The 27,717-nt window shown below is 37.8% G+C and overlaps 3 protein-coding genes across 4 annotated transcripts in view; 1 reads left to right on the top strand and 2 right to left on the bottom strand.

Moving 5' to 3' along the window:
* LOC6652448 (homeobox protein orthopedia) overlaps positions 1–13,287 on the top strand; it is a 30,125-nt gene extending 16,838 nt beyond the window's left edge. The window contains exons 5-10 of the mRNA XM_023181215.2: positions 9,010–9,214; positions 9,304–9,411; positions 10,079–10,245; positions 12,152–12,203; positions 12,496–12,547; positions 13,158–13,287. Of these exons, the coding sequence (XP_023036983.1) occupies positions 9,010–9,214; positions 9,304–9,411; positions 10,079–10,245; positions 12,152–12,203; positions 12,496–12,547; positions 13,158–13,287 (714 nt within the window). The remainder of the gene's footprint in view (positions 1–9,009; positions 9,215–9,303; positions 9,412–10,078; positions 10,246–12,151; positions 12,204–12,495; positions 12,548–13,157) is intronic.
* Positions 13,288–15,219: 1,932 nt separating this feature from the next.
* LOC6652273 (calcium and integrin-binding family member 2) lies at positions 15,220–18,599 on the bottom strand. Its single transcript, XM_002074914.4, has 5 exons — positions 18,541–18,599; positions 18,426–18,460; positions 17,979–18,118; positions 17,767–17,889; positions 15,220–15,461 (listed from the first exon to the last, which is right to left on the bottom strand). The coding sequence occupies exons 1-5, from the start codon at positions 18,589–18,591 to the stop codon at positions 15,244–15,246; spliced, it is 567 nt and encodes a 188-aa protein (XP_002074950.1). The 5' UTR covers positions 18,592–18,599; the 3' UTR covers positions 15,220–15,243.
* A 486-nt stretch (positions 18,600–19,085) lies between these two features.
* Positions 19,086–27,712, bottom strand: LOC6652272 (inositol-pentakisphosphate 2-kinase). Of its 2 annotated transcripts, XM_023181059.2 has the most exons (9): positions 27,044–27,711; positions 26,540–26,692; positions 25,609–25,709; positions 23,576–23,863; positions 23,449–23,507; positions 22,588–22,734; positions 19,796–20,333; positions 19,351–19,565; positions 19,086–19,253 (listed from the first exon to the last, which is right to left on the bottom strand). In XM_023181059.2, the coding sequence occupies exons 1-9, from the start codon at positions 27,324–27,326 to the stop codon at positions 19,091–19,093; spliced, it is 1,947 nt and encodes a 648-aa protein (XP_023036827.1). In that variant the 5' UTR covers positions 27,327–27,711; the 3' UTR covers positions 19,086–19,090. The 2 variants fall into 2 exon arrangements, with proteins under 2 accessions (XP_023036827.1, XP_023036828.1); XM_023181060.2 differs by lacking the exons at positions 19,086–19,253; positions 19,796–20,333 and having other exon boundaries at positions 19,441–19,565; positions 27,044–27,712.
* Positions 27,713–27,717: the final 5 nt, after the last annotated feature.

Below are 27,717 nucleotides of genomic sequence, written 5' to 3' on the forward strand. Positions count from 1 at the left end.
AATGATATTTGTTTATGTAAGATATGTATTAAATTTTGTTCTCCTCGTTAACAAAAAGGTTATAATTAGATAAAGATACATGATATATTTTCGGAAACAAGCAGTGGAGTAGAGAAATGTATAGTTGGTTGGGAGTCCTTAAAGAACTTGGACTCGAAATTGACCCATTTTGATGAATTTAAAGAAATCCAAATGGTCTTCAATATATTTTTGACTTTCCTAAAAGGTTTTCGAATCCAAAAACAAATCCTTATATAATCGTAGATGGTGAACTGTTCAACAGATCTTAAAAATTAAAGCATTTCCTTTGCACATCTTATATTTAGAATTCGTGTCTAATATTTATTTAGATGCCAAGCTCAATCTAATAGTCACCTAGGAGTAGGAGACGAGGGTAGGGGGTTTGGGTTAGTGACGAAGATATTTTCATAATAATAAAGAGGACAACAAAAGGCATCTAAGGTAGAATTTATTAAATCTCTAGCTACAAAAATGGCAAAAGAAATGAGATGATGAAGACAAGGACTTGTGGGTGTTGGGATGGGAATGTGGAATGGAGATGGAGACAGAAGTAGAGATGGGGATTGTGGGTGGGGTTGATTTGGGGAAAGGTAACGAGCTTATTTTTAGCAGACATTTTCTAGCGAAGCACTCCAACAAATGGCTATGACTGGGCCGCGGGCGTCTGATAACCATGGCATCGCATTTTAATTAAAGTTTAATTGAAATACCAAAAAACCGGGGAAAATATGCAACAAACGCAAACAGCAGGAGAAGGAGGAGAACGAGGAGCACTATGAGGACGATGGGGACCAAGAGAAGCATGAAATGAAGAGAGGTTCGCTAAAATTTTAGATGCCTGCCAGTGAAAGCTTTAACAAGAGCCACGGGATAGATAGAGAGACCGTGAAAGAAGGGGCCAGACTGAAGAGGTGGAAGGGAGGGATACGGTAGGTTAATGCAGGGGGGCTGGGCAGGACGTAAAATGCACATAAAGAGCATCAAGAAAATCTGGCACGCATTCTGTTTATGGCATATGAAGCAATTTCAAAAGCAATTTCGTTGATACTTTTCATTGAAATGTTTGTGTGAAAATGGCGTGCCAAAGTGCCCAGAGGACCAGCAGAGAGATAGTCAAAGTCAACCGAGTGCCAAAGCGACAGACAAACTCCTACTCCTACTCCTACTCCGACTTCCCTCCGCCCCCTTTCTATGGTGGGATAAGCTGGGAGACAATTCGCTTGCCATTGATAAAAAAAAAAGGTTAAAACTGGTTCGAAAAGAACCCTTGGCTCACTGAAAAACTGGTGAAAACCGAACCGAACGTAAAAATAACTTGCTAAAGTGAGATTCAGCCTTAGCCAGGAGCTAGAGCCAGGACCTGGTCGTGGACCCTGCGCATGCTCCACAAATGCATACAGAACAAAGTTTTTTGGGGGTTGCATACCCAAAACGTTGCCTGGTCGTTTGAGAGGAGGAGGAGGGTATGGGAGGCTGCAATGAAAAGATTTTCACAACTATTTCATAAATCAAATGACTCCTAGACTCTCTAGGCCTACGGACAACAAATAGTTGGCCCAAAGGGCGGCCAAACAGAATAAACAGAATAGAAATCAGTTTCCGAAAAAGGGAAATGTCTATCAAAAAGGCAAGCGACACATTTTCGAGTATATAGACGCCACTAGAGAGAGCGAGATGGAAAGAGTGAGAGAGAGAGAGAGAAAGAACGGTTGCAAGAGAACTCGAGCAGTATAGAGAAGAGAGTGTGAGAGAGATGGCCATAGTGTAACCTCGTCATCAGCCTCCCCAGTGGCTTTTGGGGGCAGCAAATGAAATAAATAGCTTCAGAACACTGTGGGGACGGAGCGGTGGTTGGGAAATGCGAGAGAGGGAGGTGGAGGAGGAGGAGGAGAAGAGTCCCGAGTCCCGGCAAGTGTCGCTGCTGGGGCTGGGCCATCGTAAAGCAGGATTTAAAGGATAACATAAAATAAATCGACTTCCATTTGTATGTATGTGTGGGTGGATGGGTGTGTGGGTGGGGGATGCGAGGGGAGTGAGTGGAGACAACGGCATTTTATGAATTTATACGCAAGTTTTATCTCCGCACGAATGAAAAGATATTGGCCGAAAAGCGATTTTCATAAACCACTCAGCAATGGCAGAGGCCAAAGACAAAGCACAAGCCAAAAGGCAATGGAAGTGGCAACAACTCTTCAGCAATCATAATAATAAAAAGATTGCCATCAAGTTGAAGATGGCCAACGGAGAAAAGAGACAGATAGACAAAGAGAGAGAGAGAGAGAGAGAGTGAAATACATAAGTAGCACATCAAAGGACATGCAAACAACAAGACAGAAAGACCAAGAGACAGAGAGAAGGACAAACCAAGCACCGAGACAATTGTGGACTTTGTCGAGTGGCCATTTTATTTGGTTTTTGGACTGTTGTTGCCAAGGCAGCTCCTCCACATCCCAGAGGGGGAGTGACCGTATCACTGAGGGCCAAGAAAAAGCAATAACCTGGCCAATTGATTTTTGATTACCAATGCAAAAATTGTCAATAAAACCAGGCCAAAATATTATTGCACTCTTTTGTTCTCTGCCTCCTGCTCTCTCTCTCTCTCTCTCTTTCGCTCACTATCCCTGTGGCACTTTGCCAATCAAAAATGTTTATTAAAAGTGAAAGACTCCCTCCGCCCCCCCTCCGAATGGTTACAATAAATAATATTTACATAGGCATACTAATCGAATTTTGATTGCAATTTTCTGTAGTTGCAAACGCGATATGTGTTCCATCTACGTGTCCTCCGCTCCTTGCTCCCCGCTCCCCTTTTGTCCCCCCTGAAATGTACTCTGATTGATATTTTTGTTATTGGCTTTTCAAGTACATACATTTGACTTTTTAGCCAAAGTGCATTTCAATGTAGGCAAATCGAATCGAATCAAATTGCAAATATGCAAAAACATAATCAAAGAATTCCAACTAGTTTTTCGCTCTTACTTGTTTTGTGTTGTGTGTATTATCCTTACAGCTGTTTAATCAGCCATTAGAAGCGACATAATGTGCAATTAATGTTGCATAACGAACTGAACATTTAGCCATAAACAAGGTTCAGCAAGGACTACAACAAAGGGCCCATTATGACAGAAGCTGCAATCATAACCACACACACACACACACACAGGGTGACACCATTCACACCAAACAGGTTCATAATAATAATAAGAATGACACCACCCCCACCCCCTCCCCCGCTCACCGCCCCGCCCTCCACAATATATCTGCCAGACCAGAAGCCATAAAATCAAAGCAAATCACTTGTTATCCCATATTCCCATTCTCGGTCGAAATTCTCCAGTCATAGTCATAGCAGGTCGGACATCCACTGAATAACCACATCCCCTGGCCATGTAATTTGGCTGCCTACTTAATTTGTGACTTCTGCTTTCATTTTGCCAACCCTCGTTGGAATGGGAATGGGAATGGGAACGGGAACTGGAATAGAAACGAAATCGGCATCAGATTTGAGGGGTGTTAATATCTCTGCGGCCTGCCGCAAGAAATTGCTTTTTCATGAACTTGACTCATTTATTATTTGCAACAGTTTTCTTTGCCCCTCCCTTGACACCATCGTCTCTTTTTTTTTGCCTACTCCCCCTTCATTTGTTGCTGGCCGACTTTTCTTTTGGGTGGTGAGGTAAAACAAATTCAGAGTCAAAACATGAAAATGCTTTTTTTGTATCAAACATATGGCATGAAAAAGACAAAACAAAAAAAAAAAAACAAAACTAAAATATGTTGGGAGCATAAGGCCAAAAATATATCAAAGACTTTTCAGGAATGCATAGTAGATTTTTGGAAGGAATTAAACTTACAAGGTAGTCCACAATGAATATCTCCAAGTTTTTAAAAAAGAAATAAATATGTTTTTAGCCTAAAAAACCATTGATCATCTTTTTTTCCACTCCTATCTTATCTAATTTTATTTAAAATGAATCAAATCTTCATAATTGGATTAGTTTTAGGTTATATTTGATCTCATATTAGTAAACATAGATAAATTAACGAGTTTTCAAATGTATTATCATATTTAGACTTTAGCATTAGTTCAACTGATCTTTTAGTTGATTAGCTACCCAATATTTTTAACTTCTCGCCATTAGACACTTTTGGCCCTCTTAGATAAGTATATATGTATGTACATATGTATGTATGTATACGTTTATAAATAATTTTCGTAAGCATTATTTTAGAAAACAACTCAAGTTGAGCCTAGTTTCTGAATTGAAATAAACAAATGAATTACTGTTAGAGTACAAAATTTATTTGGCTATTTTATTTATAAAAATTCTATTAGATTGAGGAATACAAAGAACTGATGTCCTTCAAATTGTTCAATATGGATATCCAAATTAAAAATTAGTTTTAATAGTTTAATTTAAAGATACATTTTAATACAGACTTTTGACATGTGTATTTGATTCTTTACTGAGTTAAATTTGGTTGATATATAGCATATATTATATACTATTCAAATTGCCACTTTTAAAACATTTTCCATTTATAACTTATTATTGTTCTGAATTTTTGTTGTGCTTTAAATTTCATATTTAAAAGTGTACATTTTTTTTTTTTTTTTATTATTGCGGGGAGAGCTTTCTTTCTGCAATCTATCCGAAAAGTGGATAATCATCCTATTAATCCAATTCTCATCATTTTGAAATTTTAAAATTATGAAATGTTATATGTACCTTTTGTTTTTATATGTATAACCTTCCAAATGTCCAGTCTGTCACTGATTTCCGCTGAAAAGTGTAAATGAATGGTAAATATTGAACTCAGAAAATAGTTATTTAAAGACCCAATTTAAAATATTTTTCCTCATAATCATTTATAATTCAGATAGGTTAAATCATTCGAACTTGAACGTTAAGAAATAATCAGTTTGACTTAATTCTTTGTTTCCTTTATTTCCTTGACCTTAAAAAAAGACAAAGTTATCCTTACCTTCTAGGATATTATTACAATCCAATAAATTTAAAAACAGACGGCAACCTTCCTCCACTTCAGCCTGGCACAACAATGATTTCTGGAATCAGTTCAGTCACTCAACTCGCAGCTGATAATTTATGCATAAGGGTGAAGCTTAAAAAATTACCATGAAACATACAATTTAACGCGGCATAAGTTCAAAATTGGGCGCAACCAAAGGGAAACCAGAGAAAAAAAGACCACAATAACAAGAAAAAAACATAAACAAGACACACACACACACACAAATTGTGTGCCACGGTGTGTGTGTGTATTTGTCTGCCTGTCTGGCACACCCTCAACATATATGTATGTGTATATAGGTGTTTGGGATAGGGGGCGGAGAGTGAAGGGGAGGGGATTGGTGGTGGTGTGCATAAAAAATAAATGTTTTTGTTTAACCGACATTTTAACGCCTATTTACGTGCCGTGCACGTCATGCACGTTATGCCAATTTAATGGGCTCGAGCGCCCAAAAGCAGGCAATGATTTTGTGCTTGTCGATTTCTTTCGCCTCTTTTTTTTGTGTTTTTGTGGCCAAAAAGGAAGAGAAAACTTGATGAATAAATAAGAAAAGAAAGAAGGAAGAACAAACACACACACACTCACACACACACACACACACATACACCACACGCATAAACGAATGTGGCTAGCAAAATAAAACTCTGGCAAATTTAATTTACCCCCAAAAGTCAGAGCGAAAGCGAGACACACATACATACAGCGGGGGCGTGTGAGTGAGATGGCAAACCAGACAGTCAGACATTGTCTTAAATTATTAAATTAAAAGTTAATGAATAGAGCGTCGCATAAACACATAAAAAAAGCGAACAGAAACACCATAAACATAAACAAGTCAAGGTCGTTGTCACCTTCCACCCCCCCGCCCTTTGTTTGGTGGGCAACAAAAAATAAAAGACCAACCAAACCCACACACCACCCTTGATGGTTTGTTCCTTACTCTCTCTCTCTCTCTTTCTCCGTCTCTATTCCATGCGTTAAAGTGTGGCACATTAGCCGACGCCATTTGTCCCTGGTGGCCACATTGAGCGATACCCAAATGCCGATCCTGGCATAGTTTGTCTCCGACTCTCCGTCTGTCTGTCTGTCTCTTTGCCCGCCAGCCCGACCGACATTGGATGACAAACCCACTAGGGACCATCAAGCATCAGGCATCAGGCATCATCAACGGCATTACAAGCAAAGTCACTTTGCACAAAAGTTGCCATGCTTTTTTCTTGCTCCTTTGTATTCCTTTTGCCATTAGTCTGGCTCACAAACAGTTAGACAGACAGAGGGACAGGAACACTGACAGCTCAAGAAATGCCGGGATTCTTTATTTTCCCCCGCAGTATCTGTATCTGTTTTTTGTTCTGCCGTTGAAGTTGTCAACCCGTGAACGATGCGGCCAACGCGCCACGCCGATTGATGTGGATCTGAGATCAACGGAGACCTTCCTTCCAACCTGATGAAGGCAAAATCGTTTCCATGTCACAAGTCAGTCGTCACTCAGTCATTCATTTTGCTTGGCATTTTATTTTTTCCACTAAAACCCTTAAAAAAAAACACTCATTCATACACATATATCTGTATCTGTAGGGTTAGGTTGATACAGTGGCTAAAAAAAAAATACCCCGTAAGAGTTTCATTGGGTTTTTTGCAGGTAGCTTTAGATTCTTTCCAGCGATTGGCCAGGTTGAAAATAAAAAGAGTCTTCACGAAAGAATCGTATTTTGAAATTCACTCTCTTAACTCTGAAATCAAGATGGCCCATGAATCTAATATACCCACTTACTTTCCCATCACATATGAAGGGTATCAAAATAGAGCTGATGCTTGGTGAAATAGTGAAAATACTTATGACAAAAGTGCAGCAATCTGGCAACGCTTTCTGCCCACCATTCCTCACCTTACCACACACTGATTGTTAGTGTGTGGGTATTGGTGTGTGTGTGTACCGTTACCTTGTAAATGTCAAAATCTCAACATGTCTACGTCGCTTCGACTACGAGTCGTTCTTATGCATATGCCACAACCATGCCATATGGAAATGCCTAAAAGGACGAAACACATCCGACAAGGATGGGCTTCGACCTCTCCTCCAGCAATAAGACAAAAGCTCCTCGCCAGGCCCTGGCCAGAAATCGGAGCTGACCAAAGATTGCCGACAAAAGGAGTAGGGGAAAATTGCCTATAGATAAAGAATTTACATATGGAATTTATGCGCATGTAAATGTATTGGCATCTCTGTGTGGTTGTATGTGTGTGTGTGTGTGGGTGTGTGCTTGCTTGTCGAGACATGTTTTGACTGTCACGACGGTAATTGATCTCGATTAAGACCATGTTATGGGAAAGAGAAGATGGCAAGAAGTTGCCAAGTGGAGGGAGTGGCTTAACAAGCTAGCAAAACATGTACATTTCCATATATGTATGTATTTACATATACAAATGCGCACACACACATGCAACGATATGTACTCAAGGACTATTGGAAGCTAAACATCTTAAAGTCATACAAATTCGCTTAGTTTTAAGTAATTTCATTATTCGAATGAGAAATATAAGTCCTTTGGAACTTTATTTCCTAGATATGAATTTAAAAACTTATATCTTTTTCTATAAATAGGGAGAAAAGAAAATCTATTTTGCCAAATATTTTTTACGAGTAAGTGAGAAATTAAAGAATACAAATTTTTTTTTAATGCTCATCTATGTTAAATTTGTAGGTAGGTCATTTCAAATGCTACTTCTGTTCCCACTTTTTGTCTAGTTCCGTGGTTCTTTTTGTTACATTTTCAATAAATTTCAAACACAGTTTTTAAAGATATATACCATATCCCTTTCTTTTGCAAAGTCTTAAGTATAAAACATGAAATATCTATATTAAGGTTCTTAGTTTGGTTTTAAGAGATAGACATGGCTACTAAAGTTTAGTGCTTAGTTCATATTTAAGTTTTACTGATGGCATTGATGTTTTTTTATAATTTTCAGTTGGACTAAGTTCATTTGGGATATGTTCTCTTTTTTTTGGTCCCCTCTCTAACTTTCTAATGTCTTTTTCCTATTCTAAGCCGCTCTATTTGCCTTTCTAGATATTCAATTTATTTTAATGTTTTTAAAGTGCTTTTGTTATTTTTGTTGAAATTGCTTAAGACTAAAGAGATTTTTTAGTTCACTCGTCGGCATATTTGATGCTCCTACATGGAACTCCAATAGGAATAAGATCCTAGATAGAGGGATGACTTCTCTTAGCATTCCCGAAATTCATTCCGAAATGTAGATAACTGGCTTTCTTGTTATTAAGTCATTTATTGACAAAGAAGTTCATAGTATGAACTTCATACTTCACGATATATATATTTTCAAAGGGTTTAAGTGATCTTTCCTTAATTTCGTTAATATTCACTGGAGCACCAAGTTATGAAACACTAGAATCTTTATTCCAATGGGCGAACAAATTCTATTTGTTTTCCAGAACAATTGAGTTCCTGTTGAATAAATAATTTTCTTCACCGCCGATAAAGAAAAGAGTAATCCCTTTTTTAAAATATTAATATTCATTTCTCTTCATCTCTTGCAAAATTATTTACATCTTTAAAGAGGCATTTCTTTAATTTATTTGATAATTCGGAATAATTCAAGTCAAATCTATTGACTTTGGTTTCTAAAATAAGTACTTTGGTGTAAATAAGTACTTTGGTGTAAAAAAGTCTTTTTCAACAGCCTCGGTCAAACGTCATTAAAATTTCATACAAAAATTAAGTTTCAATTGGCCCCAAAAAGATTAAATTAAAAGTTAGACAATTAAATTCGGAAATTAGATAACAAAGAATAAAATCGTATGCACTTGAAAGTTTCAGAAAATGTTGGAAATAGAAAACCAAGGGATACAAATTGTCTATAAATGGAATAAAAGCCTTTAAGCCACATTTTTAAATTTCTTTCAACGATATTAATAATTCGCTTTGCTTGCAGGTCTGGTTCCAGAACCGCCGTGCCAAATGGAAGAAGCGCAAGAAGACCACAAATGTGTTTCGTACTCCGGGAGCTCTCTTGCCATCACACGGACTGCCGCCATTCGGGGCGAATATAACCAATATAGCCATGGGCGATGGCCTGTGCGGCACTGGGATGTTTGGCGGCGATCGCTGGAGTGTGGGGGTCAATCCGATGACAGCAGGTAAGTGCGAGGTGGAATTTGGCTAAGCTCTGCAACTAACTGAGATATTCTTTTCCAACTAATTTGCTGCAATTTGGTATGATGTTAAGGCTTTGGCCAATTGAATCAATCGTCACCGCTCTCATCTACCCTGAATAGCGGTCTCAATTCGGGCATTAATATGGGCAGCTATCAGCACTATGGCCTGAATGCTTTGGGTAGGTGTTCCACCCTTCCCCAGCACACCAACACCCCTGGCCCCACTTCATAGTTGATTGATCACATGCCTGTTCGATACTTTTGAAAATTTTCCATCTTTCGTCGAGTTGACACTTTTTTTGTGTTCGCTTAGTTCTTTCGTTTTACTCTTTGCGTTTTTTGTTTGTACTCCAAAATCCAGTTCTCTTGACAATTGCCCAAACACGACAAAAAAAAAAAAAACGTTTTCATTTCTTTGAACTCGACACTCTGTATTTCATTTTGTTTTTTTTTTTCGGTAGCCCAAAAGAAGCTGAATATATATACGGATATATATCGAGTTTGTATCATTTTTATAATGCTGCTGGCTTATTTGTTTGTTCAATTAACAGAGAGTCGTTTAATTTTCAGAAATGACCAAAAGACATTTTTTCATTATATATTTGTATCTGTAGATCTGTGTACGACATATCTTTGCAGCCTTTTATTTGATTTCGTATAGAAGTGTTAATTGACATTTTGGAGACATGTTTTTTTCTCCTTCTTTTTTTGACTGCAAAGTTTTCATTGTTACACTTTTTTTTCCGGTTGGTGGGGGGACCTTTGGGTTCTTTTGTGAGGGTTTTCAATCAATTCCAAGTGTGTGCCTTTGCATTAATGTTATTTTGCCTCCTATTGTTCCTCTAGGCGACTCCATGATGTATCAGCACAGTGTGGGCGGGGTGAGCTGCGGGCCGAGCGGCTCCCCGAACGCCACCACGCCTCCCAATATGAACAGCTGCTCATCGGTGACCCCACCGCCTCTGTCCAACCAGCCCAATGCTCCTCAAAATGAAGTGAATGGCGAACCCATGGTAAGTAGTCGGCGGAAACCTTTTATTAAGTTATTGTAATTAGAAAATTCTTTGGAGAAAGGATATTCAACATTTGACAGCGGAGACAAGGGACTCATTTCCGACCCTTTAACATCTTAATGGTGTCTATCATTCAATGTGTGGGGTCAGAGTTCACTCTGAATCTTAGTAATTGCATTCGTTTCTCGCTCATGAGATTCTACACTTCAGTATTCCCTGCAAATATCCAAAATCAAGCATCATCACTTTATCCGTATCCCGTACCAGTAAATTTCTATGCAAATTAGTATCGCGATGTGTAAGATTTTTATTATCACAGGTTGTAAATTAAATTGATTCAGCGAAATACTGAAGTAATACTTTTATTATCGTATAATAAACAACTCCGGCCTTGCTTAGTAAATTTCTTCTGTGACGTAAAGATTCACTCATACCAAAATATCTCAAAAGCAAACTAATGTAAACAAATTTAAGGTGTCGGGGGAGTTTATTTTTTTAGCAACCTGTTACTTGAAAAAGTCTTATACATAGATCTTATAGATCCAATAAATGAAAGTTGTGAATTATTCTAAAATTGTCCAACTGAAATTCCTTCCTTTCTTGATAAGTAATGAGAATATTATTTATTCTTATATAAACTACGAAATGTGACGAAATTTATAAATTTCTTTTAATTTGACCTAACAATAAGATATTTTAATAATACTAATAACAACTGTATAATTCATATTGGCTAAACATCCCTAAACATACTTTTGGAGATGTTAACGTTAAATTTTTGTCATACTTGGTAATCGATGATACAGACTTTTGTTTGGGCTGTATATGAAAAAACTGAACTGTACAAAAGTATTCCCTGATAAGTATCACATTTTATCTTTAATTGAAGTTCTGGGTCTATATCAGAGAGCTCTGATAAATAAACTGCTTTTAACAACAGACAAGGTTAAAATTTATGGCTCTAGGTATTCAAATAGGTAACAAAACATGTAAAAATTTGAAGAAGTTAACCAAAAACATAAGGAAAACTCATAGATCTCAGCCAATTAATAACAAATATGGAATAAATAATGAATACTTTATAGTTTTTTTGATAGTAGTTTCTTCTATTCTCTGTGTGGGATAAAAAGAGATGCTTCGATTGATAGATTTGACTAAATATCAAGTAAATATTATCTCTGAATAAATAATTTAATAGTTGGAAGGATATATGGGGACTTGCTCCAATTGCACAGTTTTCCCGAGTGTTTCCTTATTTCAACCTTCAAAATCTGATAATATGTGCCCTATGAATTGATGTCATGTTTAATAAATAGGTAGGGACCTAATAGATATTAAGTTCTGTTATCTAATGTTTTCATAAAAAGAGAAGTTAAATTCCAATAAGATTAATTTATATAGTTTTTTTAAATTCGATAAAAACTAACCATATCGAAAAACTCTTCCAGAATCATCTTCACTTTCATATTTAACTGTTAACTATATTAACTGTAATTATTGTAATTAAATCCTCTTGCTCATTAGTATTGTTAAGAAAATTCAAAAGTTAGACAATTAAAACCCAAGTTTGGTTTAAACAATAAATAATTTTTTAAGAAAATGTTAGTTTTTGAAATTTTATTATAATAAAATGAATAGATAATGCTGCTGGTGAAATCATCTTAAAAACTAATAAGAGTGATGAGTTCTCTATTTGTTTGGCAGATCTCGTGCAGAACATTCGTTTAGTCTTGTCAATATGAATAGGTAACAGTGAAACCTGAAAAAGCCAAAAGCAATGTAGATAAGAGCAGAATACATTGAAAAAGACTAACGTTTTGTTATTATATTAAAGGAATTTATATTTTATTTCATTTATTTTATTAGGTATTGTTTAAACTTATTAATTCTTAATTCTTCTTTATAGCCAATTCATCAACAGCCGCAGCAGACTCACCAACAGCAGCAACAGCAACAACAACAACAGCAGCAACAACAACAGCAGCAACAGCAATCACACCAACAGCAGCAGCAACAACAACAGCAGCAAACTCACCAACAGCAACAGCAGCAACAAAACCATCAACAACAACAGCAAAACCATCAGCAACAGCAGGTAACAACGAGAAAAATTCAATCAATGAATGTATCATAAGGAAAAAGTTTTCTGTAAGCGACACTCTTAATCAATATCAATCAATTCAAATCAATCGCTTTTCTATATAGTACCCATACTTCTAATATAAATTTGTGGATTTTAAACCTCTTAAGATCGTCATTGTCACAACGATATATTGTTTTTCGCAATAATTTACGGTCTGAGGTTTGATTTTTAATATACAACTTCATTTTTAGTTGACATTTTGATTTTAAAGTATTTCAAGGAATTGGAAAAGTTATTGTTAGTCTTCTTAAAAAAATAGTTATTAAAAAAAATTTATATTGACAAGCAATTTCAAATGCTTTTTATGGCAAGTTGAGTTTCAAGTGCCAAAAACCTTTGAATTTGGTTTTTTCTTGCTAAAATTGGAACGAATTTCCTAATTATTTTATGTCCATCGAAAAAGAAGATTTGTTCAGAAATATAAAAGTGGAAGAGATTGATCCAAATCAAAATGCATTTCTCATAGGAAAGTTCGCCTATTTTTGTATCTACAATGACCCAAAAAAGTATGCTACAAAATTATTATACATACATACAAAGTTCTTTGCTTGGTCTTTAACAAAAATATAGTAAAATCTATCCGATTTTATATATTTTCAATAAGAAAGTGTGGCACAAAACACAGCAAACATCGCTTTCCCAAAATATAAAGATGTAACTATTCATGTCACAGCTTAAACGAAACATTCACATTCTGAAGTATATTTTCCCACCTTAATCGGTTGCGAATTATAAGTACGAAAGCTCTAACACAATATTCTTTTTATAGCAGGAAAGCTCTGGGAATGCCCACTTGCTGCCGCATTGTCATCAGTCTATGCAATCACCAACTGATGGCAGTGGAGGCGCAACCACCACCGAAGAGGATGTCTGGCGAGGACACAGCATTGCAGCTTTGAGACGACGAGCTTCAGAGCTTAATGCCACGGCGATTCCCTCGTACTTGCACCATGCGGCGGCAGCTGCCCACAACAATTACGAGCACCATAATTCGGTCTACTGAAATTTGTTGAAAAGCTTTGAAAGCTTTTCGGATTACGGGTTTACCAACCATGAGTTTTAGACAGCCGAGACACGAATCGACACAGACCAGACTTTGGAGAAAGGGAACTTCGAATGTTAACGAAATAGAAAAAATTGAATACCCATACATATATATATACATATATATTTTCAAACTCAAAAGACTATAATGAAATGAAAACCATGTATACGAGAAACAAAACCTTGAAACAGAGCTAACTATTAGCCATTGGAACAGATGAAAGCAGAATACTAAAATATGCAATTTAAATGTATTTCGAAACAAAATGCAAAAAAAGGATACCACACTAAACAGATCTAAGCATACAAATTATAAACATATATACATATGTGAAAAAGAAAGCTATTCCATTTAAATATTTAGAGATAATTATTGAATTATATATATATATATACGATAAATCATTGCTGTATACGAAAAATTGTATAAACAAATCCGATTCTTAAAAGCATCACAATAATTTTTGGACGACGAAAGAAAAGAGAAAAATTCGCTTAGTATTTACTTATAAAAGAAAATGAAAAGTAAAAAGAAAAAAAAAATGGAAACTTATTTCTAGATTTATCAATAAGTGTAGATTGTAAACGATAAGTGTTGTTGTTTTTGTGTATAGCCATTATCTTTTTGTTTTTCGACATATGCAAATATATACATACATATATATATACATACATATATACTTATAGATATGTAGAAATGTATTGTTTAATCTGAATCTAAAAAACCTAATCGTAACAAACAAGAAAATAGTCGATCTAAAGCAGTAATTTCTATAGATAAATCCAAACAACTTAACTACACTAAACTAAATAGCAATTCCACCTTGGGAATAGCCTTGAGTCGATCCTTGACAAGGGATTCCGTTTTCCTAACATTTACCATATGAAAAACAAAAACAATACAAAAACAAAAAAAGAAACAAAACCTATTAATAGACGCATGCAATTACCTATAAATGGCAAAATGTACTTGTAATAGACTTTCTTGTAATGTTTAAGCCTAAATTTAAATACATATATCATGGAATCAGAAACTAAAAACAAAACAAAACAAAAAAAAACACAAAAAAAAAAAAACAACCCAACCAACTAATTAATATGTATGTAATTATGCGTATTATTAAATAGTGAACTAAATTAAATATTGAACTTGAACGTGATTTAAATGACAAAACAAAAACGAAACAAAAAAAAAAAGGAAGAGAAAAACAAAAATAAAAACTTAAATTCGTGTGTTTTCGTTATGCGATTTGCGATATAGTCAAAAATTAATTAAGTTTTTTTTTTTTTTTGTTTTTGCTTTGGTTTTTGTGTTTTGTTGTTATCTAGGAAAAATATATAATTAAATAGGAAATGGACTAAAAGGCTGAATATCGGAAAAGCCAAATCGAATTTGCCTGAAAGCAAGTTTAAGCTGAAAATTGGCAAATTGATAAAAGTCCGGACAGTGTACCAATACACACACACACATACACACACAAGCACGCTCATATACATGTACACACTCATAGATAGATAACGAGGATAACTGGGGATGCTGCATGGCCTCTGGCCAACAGGGCGGATGGGTTGATTGGGCCGATTGAGTTCGCAGTTGGGTGGCCGGTGGCCAGGTCAGGTCAGTTCAGTGTCTGCATGCATGGGCTTATAAATTTTATAACGTTCCCTGACATTTGACATGCTGCCCATTGTCACTACAATTGCCCAATGCAGGCCAGGACACCGCACACACCGACACACACACACACACACCGACACACAAAGACAATTTGATGCGATATAAACAATTTAATAATACAAGTTTTCTCTATTTATATTCTGATATGAAAGGTTGAGAGAAAGTCGGGGGCCCGCAATATGACATGCTCGAATTCTAAAATTGATAGCTTGCCATCGCCATCGACATCGGCCTCCTCGATTACCTTGTCTGCAATCTGCTGATGCTCCTCCGGACTCATATCGTTCTTGGTCATTGTTGTCAAACAGGACATGAGGTCATCGTGGCCAATGAAGCCATCCTGATCGAAATCTGTAAAGTTATGTCAGACATAAGTATGGCTAGTATGGCAACAGCAGTATGGCCCTCTTGCAGATGGATGAAAAACTGCAGCCAAACAAAACTTGACATTTTCTTTTACCAAAGTCAAGTGATGTGTGCAAAAATAAGTTTCATGTGCATGGATGTCTATGTGGGTGTGTTTGTGTGTGTGTAGGTGAGTGGGTGGTGATGGGTGCTGTGTGTGTTTGCGAAAGGTAATCGCCTGTTTCTTGCTGCACGTTTCAATTTGTGTCAATCTAATAATGCACATTGAAACAAAGTCAAAGAGCTCCGGCACACACACACACACACACGGTCCTTCTCTTGCTCTCTCTCTCTCTCTCTCTTTCTATTCACATCTTTCACCTGTAATTTTCGAAAATATTTACGTAAAAATATTTCCACACAAATATTGTGAAGCAACTCACATTTGTATTTTTTTATGCTTTGGAGGATTCAATTGGCCTAGTTACCATACGGCAATAGTTAAAGTGAATTTCATTCATTGGTTCGTGCACGGCGAATGCCAGAAAAATTTGTGAAATCAATCGAATATTCAGCAAGTTCCTTTCTAAAATCTTTTGCTATGCATTTTACTTAATATTTATAAAAATGAAGACTTTAATTGTGACAAACTACTTAAATGTGTGATTCTGTTATGTAAGGCATAGCCTTTAATATTAATTCAATTCGAATAGTTAATTAGATAGAAGATATATCACTTAAACCAGGTGGGATCCTTGACGGTGCAGGACATGTGGAGTACTTTAAGCTTTGAAGATAGTCTTCCAGGTATTTTGCTGCTAGGAATAGCTTCCTTTATCTACAGTGTTTAAATATAAATAAACAAAATTGAAAAATCCCATTTCATTCCATTAGAGTCTATGTTTTGCAAAGAGTCGAAAGGACATGTATTAATTTATATTTTAATACTTGTATATTATATGGTTTACGTACAAGGTAAGTAACCAGGAGGTTACCTAAATTCTAAAGAGAAGTATTAAGAGTTTAGTTTTAGACTCATAAGTGGGACACCTAGCATCCATTTGATAAGAAAGATAGACTTATACTAGAGACAAATGTTCTTTGTATGCATACAAAGCATTTAGCATCTATACTAAAATAGAAACTAGGCTAAATATAATTTCAATCGGTAAATAAAACGATTTAAACTATATAAAATTATTATACCATTTTAAATTTAAGACGGAACTATTTTTAAATTAAATGTATGGCATTTGTTCTTGCGATTTAGCCAAATGTCTGTCTATGTAAAGACAGAGAAAGTCTACGTTGTTCCAAGCCGAAATGAATGAGTTTTTAATTAAATGGTTTCATAAAATGTGGATCAAGTTAATGAAGGAACATAAATGTGTAAATATTTAATTGATTTAAAAATTTGACAGGAAAAAGTTAATCTAAATTATTATTATAAGTATGGGATATAATTGCAAACTATCAACCTAACTATGTTTTAGAAGCACTAAGCAAACTAATTGCAAACTATCAACCTAACTATGTTTTAGAAGCACTAAGCAACTAAGGCCTTTGGGCTTAGACGAAAACTACATTCATACACTTGCCTGGGATTCGATCCCGGATCCTCGTTGTTCAGTTGACTAAATGAGTTAGAGTGAGAGTTAATCTCTAAAAGGTATTTAAATAATTAGATATTTTACCGATTTTTATTTTGAAGGCTATGTTTTTAGAAAAGAAAACACAAATTGATCCGAATTCATTGGATCAGACATACATATGTTTCATGTGTACTAGGGCTACATATATTTTACATGAAAGCAATTTATTGCATTGTTCAATTATTGGATGACTTAAAAGGTTTATCTAATTCAAGAAATATTCGTTTAGCAACTGAAAGACGATTTGTGCTTCAGGTTTAAAAATCGAAACTGAAGTTAATTAAATTTTGTTGCACTTGTTTAAAGTTTGTCGTTATTTACAGGATGACATTTGTTGTTTTTGAATAAAAAAAAATTCTAATTTAAATTTCAATTAAAATGCTTATTGAAATTTATGACTGTCCTTGAACTTTTGCCATGGTCGAATAGAGAGCATACCACGCGAAAGTTTTGGGCTCTTTGGCAGAATGCCACTCGCAGACAAATTACCACAAAGCCATGGCAATGCGTTCCATGTAAACGCCAAAGACACAGGACCAAAACAAAAGGACTAAAACACAGACGAGAGAGTTGGAGGGAGAGAGGGGGAATAGAGGGAACACCCTGTGTTGTGCTGCGGAAATGCATAAACAAAAGGATGCAAAAAGGAGTCGCCTTACCATAAATTTTAAAAGCGTAGAAAACTTTTATGTCCCTGGGCGCCTGCTCGCTGAAGACAGAGAGAGCATCCAAAAAATCCTCAAAGGATAGATTGCCCTGGCCATCGCGTGAGAAGGCCTCACCTGGAATATACATACATACATACATATATATGAACAATGTGTGTGAGTGCGGGTGGTCGGGTATATATCCTTTATCCATTGTTGCTTACAGATCCGTCGCCGAAAAGGATTCTCACGCAACTCGGGCATCTTTTCAATGCACTCACAGGGAACCTTGACACTTGACTGGCCCTCGGTCATTTGGCGTGGCACCAAATCCGGCCGTAGTTCACGAAATCGTTTATGAACACTGCCAAAGAAAAACAACCAGAACATCAACAACAACGAAAAACAGAGTGTAAAAGTGTGGATAAATCGGTCTATGATGGAACGCCACTGAGACTGGCGACTGGGAATGAAGCAGGACTCTCTTTGTGTTGTCCCAGAGTGTGTTCAGTCTTTCTTATTTTGAGTGGCTAACAAAAGGTTGAGAGATGAACAATGGCCAGCATGCGGTCATTGTTTGAGCCCGAATTGTGGGTGTGGCCCCATCTTCGGCATCTTGCCGAATGAAATGAAATAGTCTTTGCTTATTTTTGTATTCATAAAAACCTTACCGCAAAATCTCTTTGCGTGTAAAGAATGTGCAATCCTTTAAAGAGAAAGAACAGAAAAGAGTGGGAGTGAAAATTCCAATTAAAATGTATTTGATAATGATGATTTAATGCCAACCTGATAGTCATCCAATTGCTGTTCGGTGAAGGTAACAACTTTGTTGCCCATAGTTTGCCCAATATCAACTCAATCCAATACAATAGTGTGTGGTTTGTCCTGTGCCCGTGCGCGACTACAGCCAACTGACTATAACTTTGCATAGCCATTGCTTCAGTGGCCCCATTTAGGACACCATTCCTGTGTCGGTGGCGCCTTTTTCTAGCGCGTATGGCGCCGCATTCGCATGGAAATTAATTAAGGAGTGTTCACGGCTAGCCGTTTTTTCTTTTTCGTTTTTCCTGGTTTTTTTTTTTTTTTTTTGCCACCCGCACCTCTTGGCTTGTGTCCTGTGGTTTGTTTGCCACTGCGCTGCTGCCGCTGCCGCTGCCAACATTGCTACTGCTGCTGCCGCTGTCAAGCTGCGGCATAGAACGTTATTTCCTTTTTTTACATAGAGGTGCGGCGATGGCTCTTGCGAAACTAAACTAAAAAAAATAGTGTAGCACAGTTTTCTGCGCTTTACATTCGGTTGCGTGAGGCTTTTAGTTTTCTATGTAAACTTTATTAATTAATTTAATGCTTGGCAGCACTTTTCAATTTCACGTGTCTGCTCTATGAATTTATGAAAGTGACTATCAGGCTTGGGATCCAAATCCAAAACAGTGAGCTTGGTGAGAAACTGATGACCCAGCACAGTAACCAGTCCCAGTGCGGGACACAGCACGGGGGAACTACAAAAAAAAAGGAAAATGCAATCGATTTAAGTTCGATAAAGGATAGCGTTAAGGCGAGCTTCTGTGTTAGTTAGCTAGTTGGTTAGTTAGTTACCCTTTTTCGTTGTCTTTGTTATCCTGACATTCGATTTCCTGAAATGTCAACATTATCGAGCAGTCCAAGGCAGTGGCACCCAGCATATAAGCCTGCTCCGGCTGCAGCTCCTCCAATTTAATGGCTTCGATTAGGGGCAGCAGTTCTCTCAAAGCTTTATAGCTACGTTGCGAATGCGTCGAGTAGTTGGCCTGCCACATATAATCAAAGTGTTGCTGTGAACGAAACGTACATAAAGGAAAACTGGGCTAAGTCACTTGGCCACTTTGCTTGGCCATTGGCCATTGGCCATTTAGCTGCCTTTTCGAATACACTTCAAGTCTCACTAGATAGGTTACACACTTCAAGGAATCACCTGCAATTCTTTCTCTGTTTCTCTTCTGACACAATAAAAATAAGCAAAGGGAGAGAGAGAGAGAGAGAGAGGGAAAAAAAGGAAATTTACCTTTACCAGCAATTGTAAATGCAAAATTTTTTGCAACACACAATTTTTTTGCAGACCCAGTCTTTCTGCTCTGTTGACTTGTGCTTGAGTTTGATTCTGATTCTGATTCTCTTTCAGTTTTGGACTCCGAGTTGGCCGTGTTTCCGTTTTTGTTTCCGTTGTTTTTGTTGCTGTTTCTAGTCGGCAACGTTTTGTGTACCTTTGGGTCGTTGCTGTTTCACCAGCTGCTTCTCTTGTCCTTCTCGAGGATTGACCAGAATTGACAGAATCAACCTCTACCGTCTCTCCATCGTCCCCCTCCACTTGCCTTTTCGCTAACTCTGTCATGGCAACATTAGCGGCGCCAATTTCACCAGCTAAACCTTTTGTCTTCACTTGCCCAATTGCAACGTGGCTTTGGCTCTGGGTCTGGGTTTGGCTTTCTCTTTGGCATTGGTTGGCATACTCCTTCTTTTCCTGCTCCTTCTCCCGCTGCTCCACACTGTATTCCCTGAGAAGGCAGGCAACCAGCAAATGTTTTATAAGCACCATAATTTCGCTGGAGAATTTCAGTGATTTTATGGCCATGGCGTCGCATCGCAGGACATCCCCATCGTTGGTGGTTGGTGCAAAATTTTTGTTTGTTAGCATTTTCAATGCATTCCCATTCCCAATCCGTTTTATGCGGTTGTCGTCAGCATGTTTAGATGTTTATGTTGGTATTGGTGTTAGTGTTGGTGGTGGCGGTGGCAAAAAAGGTGTGGAAAATGAAAGAAAACAAAAACTACATCGTTGAAAATGGTAAGAAAAATGGCAATGTGTTGGCATTTGGCACTCGAGAATTTGTTCTGAACATTTTCTTTCTGGCAATTATTTATTGAATATTTGCGTGTTGCATGGAAATTGTTTGGGAGTTTTACTTTTGATTGGATATTTATGGGGGCGTCGAGGACATGGAAATGCAACAATTTTGATTTGTTGCAACTCAAACAGTGTCTCCTGTATAAGAGATAATGTGGCTTTTAGAAGCCGGTGGACAATTTTTTATTCCTGTTCTCTTTTTGAATTAAAGGTAGGTTATTTGTTTGTAAAACTTGTGAGAAAAACGGTTTGGAAAACTATTTTTTAGGCGATTTCTAGAAAAGTGGCGGATCTGGGCTATGAAATGCACTATGGGAAAAATATAACATTTATTGGAATTGAATACAGTTTAAAGAAAGCATAACATTTTGAACATTGATAAGACGGATAGGAAATTTTTACTTTTTTGTATTTTGCAATTGGGCCATGATTCTATCCGTATAGCTAATTTTTCGAAGCGTTTGCATACTTTTAGGCTACCGTTTTAATTGATAAGAATCTTAAACCTTTAATAACCAACTACAAACTATATATAGATTGAATAAAACTGATCTACAATTCACTGTAAGTACTGAAAAAGTTCTATTGAACGGAGGAACTTTGCCCCCTTAAGTATGTAATGAGCAGACAGAGAATTCGCTTGTATAAACATATAAAAAAATGGAAAATGGAAAAATTTCATTTCCATTAAATGTAACAAAGACTCTAAGTTTCTGGGTTCGACATAACGTGCATAAAATTTGCTTTCAGAAAATAACTTTTAATTCTGTAAGTCCCTCTGCAAACAATAAACAATTCCAACTATTTGCTTCTCATTCATACGATCGTCCCTGCAAACCAAAATCACAGATTTTTATTTGGTATTAGTTCATCCTCAACATTTAACTACAACTTTGTATAGCTGCGAAATTTCTTAAACCCTAAAAATACAGCCCATGTGGGAAGTTCTTATACTGATAATTCAAAGTCAACCAAGTCAGTCAGTTGGACGTCCTTTAATTATTTTCCACAAATAAATTACCATTTGAAAGCGGGAGCCCCTTACAAGTTGCAATATAAGCGGTCTACTTGCTTGTGGTCTACGATTAGGTACCTAACCAAAAACCCTCACAGATGGCAAATCATTGGTTCAATGCGAATTTTCGATGCTGGAACATAAAAAATGCAGCTTGGATCGAAATGGGAATGTCAACCAATAACAAATTGTCAAAAGCTCAAAAAATTCATTCATAGTTTTTTTTTTCTTTTTGCATATGTTTTGTTAGAGTTCAGGTTTTCTTGTTGGGGTTCGACATTTGAGGGAGTATAAAGAGACAATTCCCTGCTCTAACTAATGATACATATTATAGGAAGTTTTTCTTCAAGACCATACATAACATAGAATTTTACACAATGAACTTTTGAATTTTTTCAGGTTTTTTGTACTGATGTTATCCAATTTTTTGAATTGCAGAGTGATTGGTAGTTATAACCAAACAGTCTCAAAATCTAAACAGATATTTGTCATCCTAAAATATTACTAAGACCAACCATGACTAAAGAATTTGTCTTTTATTTGGCACACAAAATAAATCATAAGTAAATTGCTTTGAATTTAATATTTTTGGGCGAACTCCAATATTTCTATTGAGAACTTTTCCATTAGATCTATTCAGATCTTGTATTGTTAAGACTATGTGTTATATTAAAGTTTATTTACGTTATGCTGTGTAATACAAAAAGTAACGTCCTCAAGAAAAATCGTAAATAATTTCTTCTACTGTTTGCATATTTTCCGATATAATTTCATTACTTAATTTTGAAGAAAGAAGCAGTGACAACTCTTTACGTATTGTAATTAGATCGGTGGTGATTTTAATTGGGCCTACGGCTCATGGCATCGATTTTCAACAATAACATTCCTCTCGTGAGCTTTTTGCCCTCACGGAAACTCTTTTCCGATTTTGACTTACCCGGGAAAAACCTGTGAATACAATTGTTCACAGGAAATCGAATTCGCATGATCGCCATAAATTAAATTGCCGTTCTGGAATACACGTAAGTTATTTTGCGGGCAGGCGAAAAGTGCATTCAAGGCATCAAGCATACGACCGGGTGCACTAAAAAATGAAGAACAACAACAATAACAGTAATTCCAAAAAGAGAGAAAAATAATAAAGGATGAAAGGGATGGAGGGAGGCGATATAGGCAGAAGGACAGCATCACATACACACATCCATCCATATAAATAACACTATTAAAACTTATGTATATACAGATGGGATATATGGGATATATATTTATATATATATGGATATACATATGGACGGCTCTTGGCAACAATTTTCGAAGGCCTTTCGGAGCAGCAGCAGCAAAAAAACAAGGAAGAAGAATGAAAAAGAAATGCCTGTTATGGCTAGTGGAAATGGAAGCGAAGCAGGCGGTAAACCGGAATGAAAGCGCAAGCAAATTGAATTTTGTGCACGGATGCACGCATGACTTAAAACAGCGGGCCGCAAATAAACGAATTTGAGTGTAGCAAGCCTCGAACGGGGCGAATAGAGTGGACCAAACTGAATCGGACCAGCTCTGGCGGCTCTTGGATCTGGGGCTCCATAATAAAGGAGGAGCGAAAAGCTTTATGGCTAGCAAAAGCAAAGGATACAGGAGGAGAATGGGAGAAAAGTGTTGGAATTATGAAGCACGACAGGACACGCAAATGGAGCAGATTGAAATTTATGACTTGAGCGAACTGGTTGTTGTTGTTTCTCGATTGCTGTTTGCTGTTTGTGTTTTTGTGCTTGTCGTTGATGAGGAGGACAGACAGACATACCCGGAAAACAAGTCCATGGGACAGTAGCCGCTCAACTGTTTGATTTTTCCTTTGCTTAGCTGTAAAAGAGAAAATAAAAAACTCAGTATCGCCCGCCAATTGCTTCGACAAAAGAACATCAACTCACCTTCAAAACCTGCATGCTACAATAACGACACTTGCACCTGCCCTTGTCCAGAATGGGCTTCATCTCTTGCCCTTGTCCCGTTTCATTGCTCTCCCCTTCGTCCTTTCGTGTCGTCTGGTGTTCTGTTGTTGTTGCTTTCGCTTCTGTTGGCATTAAATCAAATAAATCGTTGACATCACTTGCAAACTGTAGCCAGCCCTGTTTGGGTTTTATTTCGATGGCATATGTATGGCCCAGACGACGAACTCCGGCGATGGCTTCACCTCGTACTATTGCTTCGTCTGTTGCCTGTAAAATTATATCGTTTTGGCTTATTTGCTGCCTTGACTTTTTTGTTTTCTGGTCGTTGTTGTTTCTTTGTTTGTTATTTGCTCCATTGCCAAATGGAGTAAAATGAAGGTGAACTCCACTGGCTGGCCTGACTGTGTCCTGCCATGAAATATTATGCCTGCCGTGTGCCGCAAACAGTTATCCCAGTGTTGACGCCACTTTGACTTGAAAATGCAACGGACAGGCACGACAAGCACGAACAAACAGAAAGCAAAAAGGAAAAAAAATTGAGGATATGGAGCCAGGTTATCGCTGGCTCACTCCTTTGCCCTGAACATGAACCTGGCCTGCCAGCTCCATTGATGTTGTTGCCATTGTGTTGTTGTGACATAAAACAAAAGTTGTTGCGCTGATTGTATGATGAGTTATGGGCCCAGTGCGAGGACGGAGCGAGACCACCGGACCAGAGGCCGGCCACTGCTCGGTTCAAGTTTGAAATTGAAAATTAACATTTAAAGTGACAATTAAAAGGTTTTCCAATTTGCTGTCTCGCTTATATGTACATATAAAGCAATACTCTTTCATTCTCCTTTATTCTCGCTGCCGTAGTTACCTCCTGACCACCGCCTCCTTCCCCCCACAGTTCTCTCTCTTAGCCCCATACAATATGTGGCGTTAGTTATGGCCATAGCTATATTTTTTTCTTTATCCCTCCCGCCCACTACCCATCGCGTTCATTTCGTTTGCTTGCAATTTTATTTCGGTCAATGCTTTGGCACCGAAACCATAAATTCAATATGTACCGAGAAAGCGAATAGCCAAAAATTTGACGGAAAAATAATTTGAAAAAAGTACTATCGAATTACCAAATACACTGAAAAGTTTGACTTCATTCTGTAAATAATCTCGAAGATTGGGGAATCTACTAAAGATTGAAGGAGTGGTAAAGATTGTTTCTAAGATGCACAGAACCACAAGTCACTTTTGAGCTATTGATCCTTCGTTTTCAAAATTAACTAATCTGTGACATCGTTGGGAGTTACTGCTCCTGAGGGACTAAAACTTGGTTAAATTTTATTAGATAAACTGTTGAAGCTCAGCTGTAAGTTAAATGCTCCCACAGGTTGAGCATTAAGAATATTATCTATTTATCCTTTGGTTTAGATGCTTTTATTGAGATAGTTGCATGTGGATACGGTTAACTAATCGACCCATTTGCAACTCCATTGAAGGAACTAAGGGTAGAAATAAAAACTAGCTACTGTGGCAGCTATGGCGGCACTTTCAAAGCAATTTCGGCGTCTTTTATAACCGCACAAACCGAAACGGCCAGCGGCTAGAACGGCCCACATCCCCATCCAGAGAAGGAACAAGAACAACAAAGTGTTTACACTGTAGCCCACTTTAATTCAAAACAAAGAACCGTTGATTTATGTGCCTTAGCCATGTGCCATGGTATTGGTAGTGAGTTAAGGCTAGGGGTTCCGGGTAGGGGTGAAGGTGGAGGTGGGGTGGTTGTTAGGTATTTGTTTGCCCCGCCGTTGGTGCAGGGTTTTTGGTGGATTTTCTGTAAGCGGGGAATAGAAGGTCGTCCAATGTCCAGTGTCCAGCACATATGGCCGAAAAAAATGCCAATATTGTCCTTGTACAAAATACACAATTTATTTGAGCAGCGTCAACATCCCCCCTCCCGTTCCCCCCTCTCATAACCATACCCAACACCGATGCCCAACACTCATACTCAGCTCCATCGGTATACTCACCTGTAAATTGGCAAGTAAAACATCGAACGTGGCAGGCAATTGGGTCACATCTGGCAGCAGCAGACCGAATGGCCCCACAAATTCCTTATCCAGACGCGAAACTGCAAAAAAAAAAGAAAGGGAAAAGGAAAAATGAATGAAGGACTAAAAACCTAGGCGGTGGTCTATATAAATGTAAAGTGCAAGCGTTCGATGGCGATTATTGATAAATACTAGGTTAGTTGCAGCACCCCGACTATGATAAATGGTGGCCCAAAGGCCACAACCATAGCCCAAGCCTGTTGCTGGCCACTGGGCATGAACCAAAATTTTGATATATAGCAGCGACTATTGGCTACCGCTACCGCTGCCAGCTCAACTAGACATGCCGCTCTACTAATCAGTCCCATGTGCACACCAGACTGACGACCATTCCGATGTGGAAATTTGGAGCAGTCACAGAGCGAGAGGAACAGCCAGGAGAGAGACGGAGGGCGACTGTCTATGTGTGTGTGTGTGCAATGCCAGTAAAAGGACCAGAGAAGCACTAAAAAGCTCGTTTATGATTGATTGCAGTTTTGCTCGGAAAGACTTTGGCCAGAGGCCAGGATACGGCATGACAAAACAGAGAATAAAAAGCCAAAGGCAAAGGCAAAAAGGGCAAGTGCAGCGAAAGCTGATCAAATACAAAATACTTGCCCCAGACGCCGGCACAAAATATAGTCTATACCTACATACATATAAAATTAGGAAACGGCAGTCAATTTCTAAATAGGCAATACTAGGAAATCGAACTCTATCGTTTAAATTTAAACAATTTACTTTCTACAAACTAAATAAATGTTTAAGCTCTGTGATCGCTTGATCTGAAGACCAACTTGCAATGTTATCCTCTTTCTATCCTGTTTACTTTAAGTTCAGCATCCACTGTAGCTTGTAAGTAGATATTTACCCGGTCTATGGTGGCGTATGTGCTCATTTATCCAGAATCTATCATCTTCCTTTGGTATAGCAACAATATCCGCTTCGCAGACAAACTCATTTCCTAATAGACGGCGCATTATCTCGATATAAGCCATAAAATCCGGCATTGTCAAGTCGCCAGCTGTAAAAAGGAAAAAAAGAAATGTGGATAAATGAAATAAACACATTTGATGCAATGGCCAAAAGATGCACAACAGAGATAGATAGAGAGATAGAAAGTTGTAGAAAAAGAGAGGGGGCTTAGAGGAGCAAACAATACACAAATTGCCTGGCCACTGCTCAAGGGACAAAGGAAGATGAAGGAAGAACTGGCCTGGCCAGCATCATGCTGGGTGTTTCAAACTGCACGCAACCATTTCCTGACCAGGCCGAAAAGAGAGAAGAATAGGAAGTCGTGGTAGTATGAGGTGGCCAACAATAACAAGCATATATACAATATCTTCTTTTTTTTTTTTGTTTGGTATGTACGAACCTTCAGCGGATACACTGGACTCCCCAGCCGGATGCGGATTCGTCTGCATCTCCGACTCCAACTTGGACTTGGACTTCGTGTTTGACTCCGACTGTCGGCGTCTGTTGAATATCATTTTTGGCAAACGTAAAACTTTTTTAAATTGCGGCAAAGCCAGTACTAGATTTGCATTGCCCTCCGCCCGATAGATCAACTCAATTTGGCACAGTTCCATCTGCTCGGGCACATTGAGCAGGGTGTTCAGTGTCCGGACAGGAGTGGGGGGAGGCGGAGTAATGCTCATGACTTTTGCGCGGGTGTTTGTTGTGGGTGTGGATGAGAATGAAGATGTTGCTGTTGTGTTTTGCGGTTCGTTTGGCGTTGTCGTTGTCGAAATTGCAACTGACGCCTGCCTGTCTCTGGCACCGACTCCGGACCGCGGCAATGGATTGCCGATTGCGGTTGGTTTTGTGGTTGAGTTTTGCGGTTTTCGTTTTAGATTTGCTTTACGCTAAGTAGATAATAAAATGTGCTCTTGTGAAAATGTGTCGTTGCCTAAACAAAAATATTGTTTGAATAAACAGCTGATCAGCTGAGATCACTTCTTGCTAGTGTGGCCATATCCAAGCGCTAAGGGTGACCATGCCACAAACGACTAGTGTGACCTTAATTTGGCGGGCAATTCAAAAGAAAAT

Source organism: Drosophila willistoni, assembly GCF_018902025.1.
Source record: "Drosophila willistoni isolate 14030-0811.24 chromosome 2L unlocalized genomic scaffold, UCI_dwil_1.1 Seg168, whole genome shotgun sequence".
Taxonomy (NCBI): domain Eukaryota; kingdom Metazoa; phylum Arthropoda; class Insecta; order Diptera; family Drosophilidae; genus Drosophila; species Drosophila willistoni.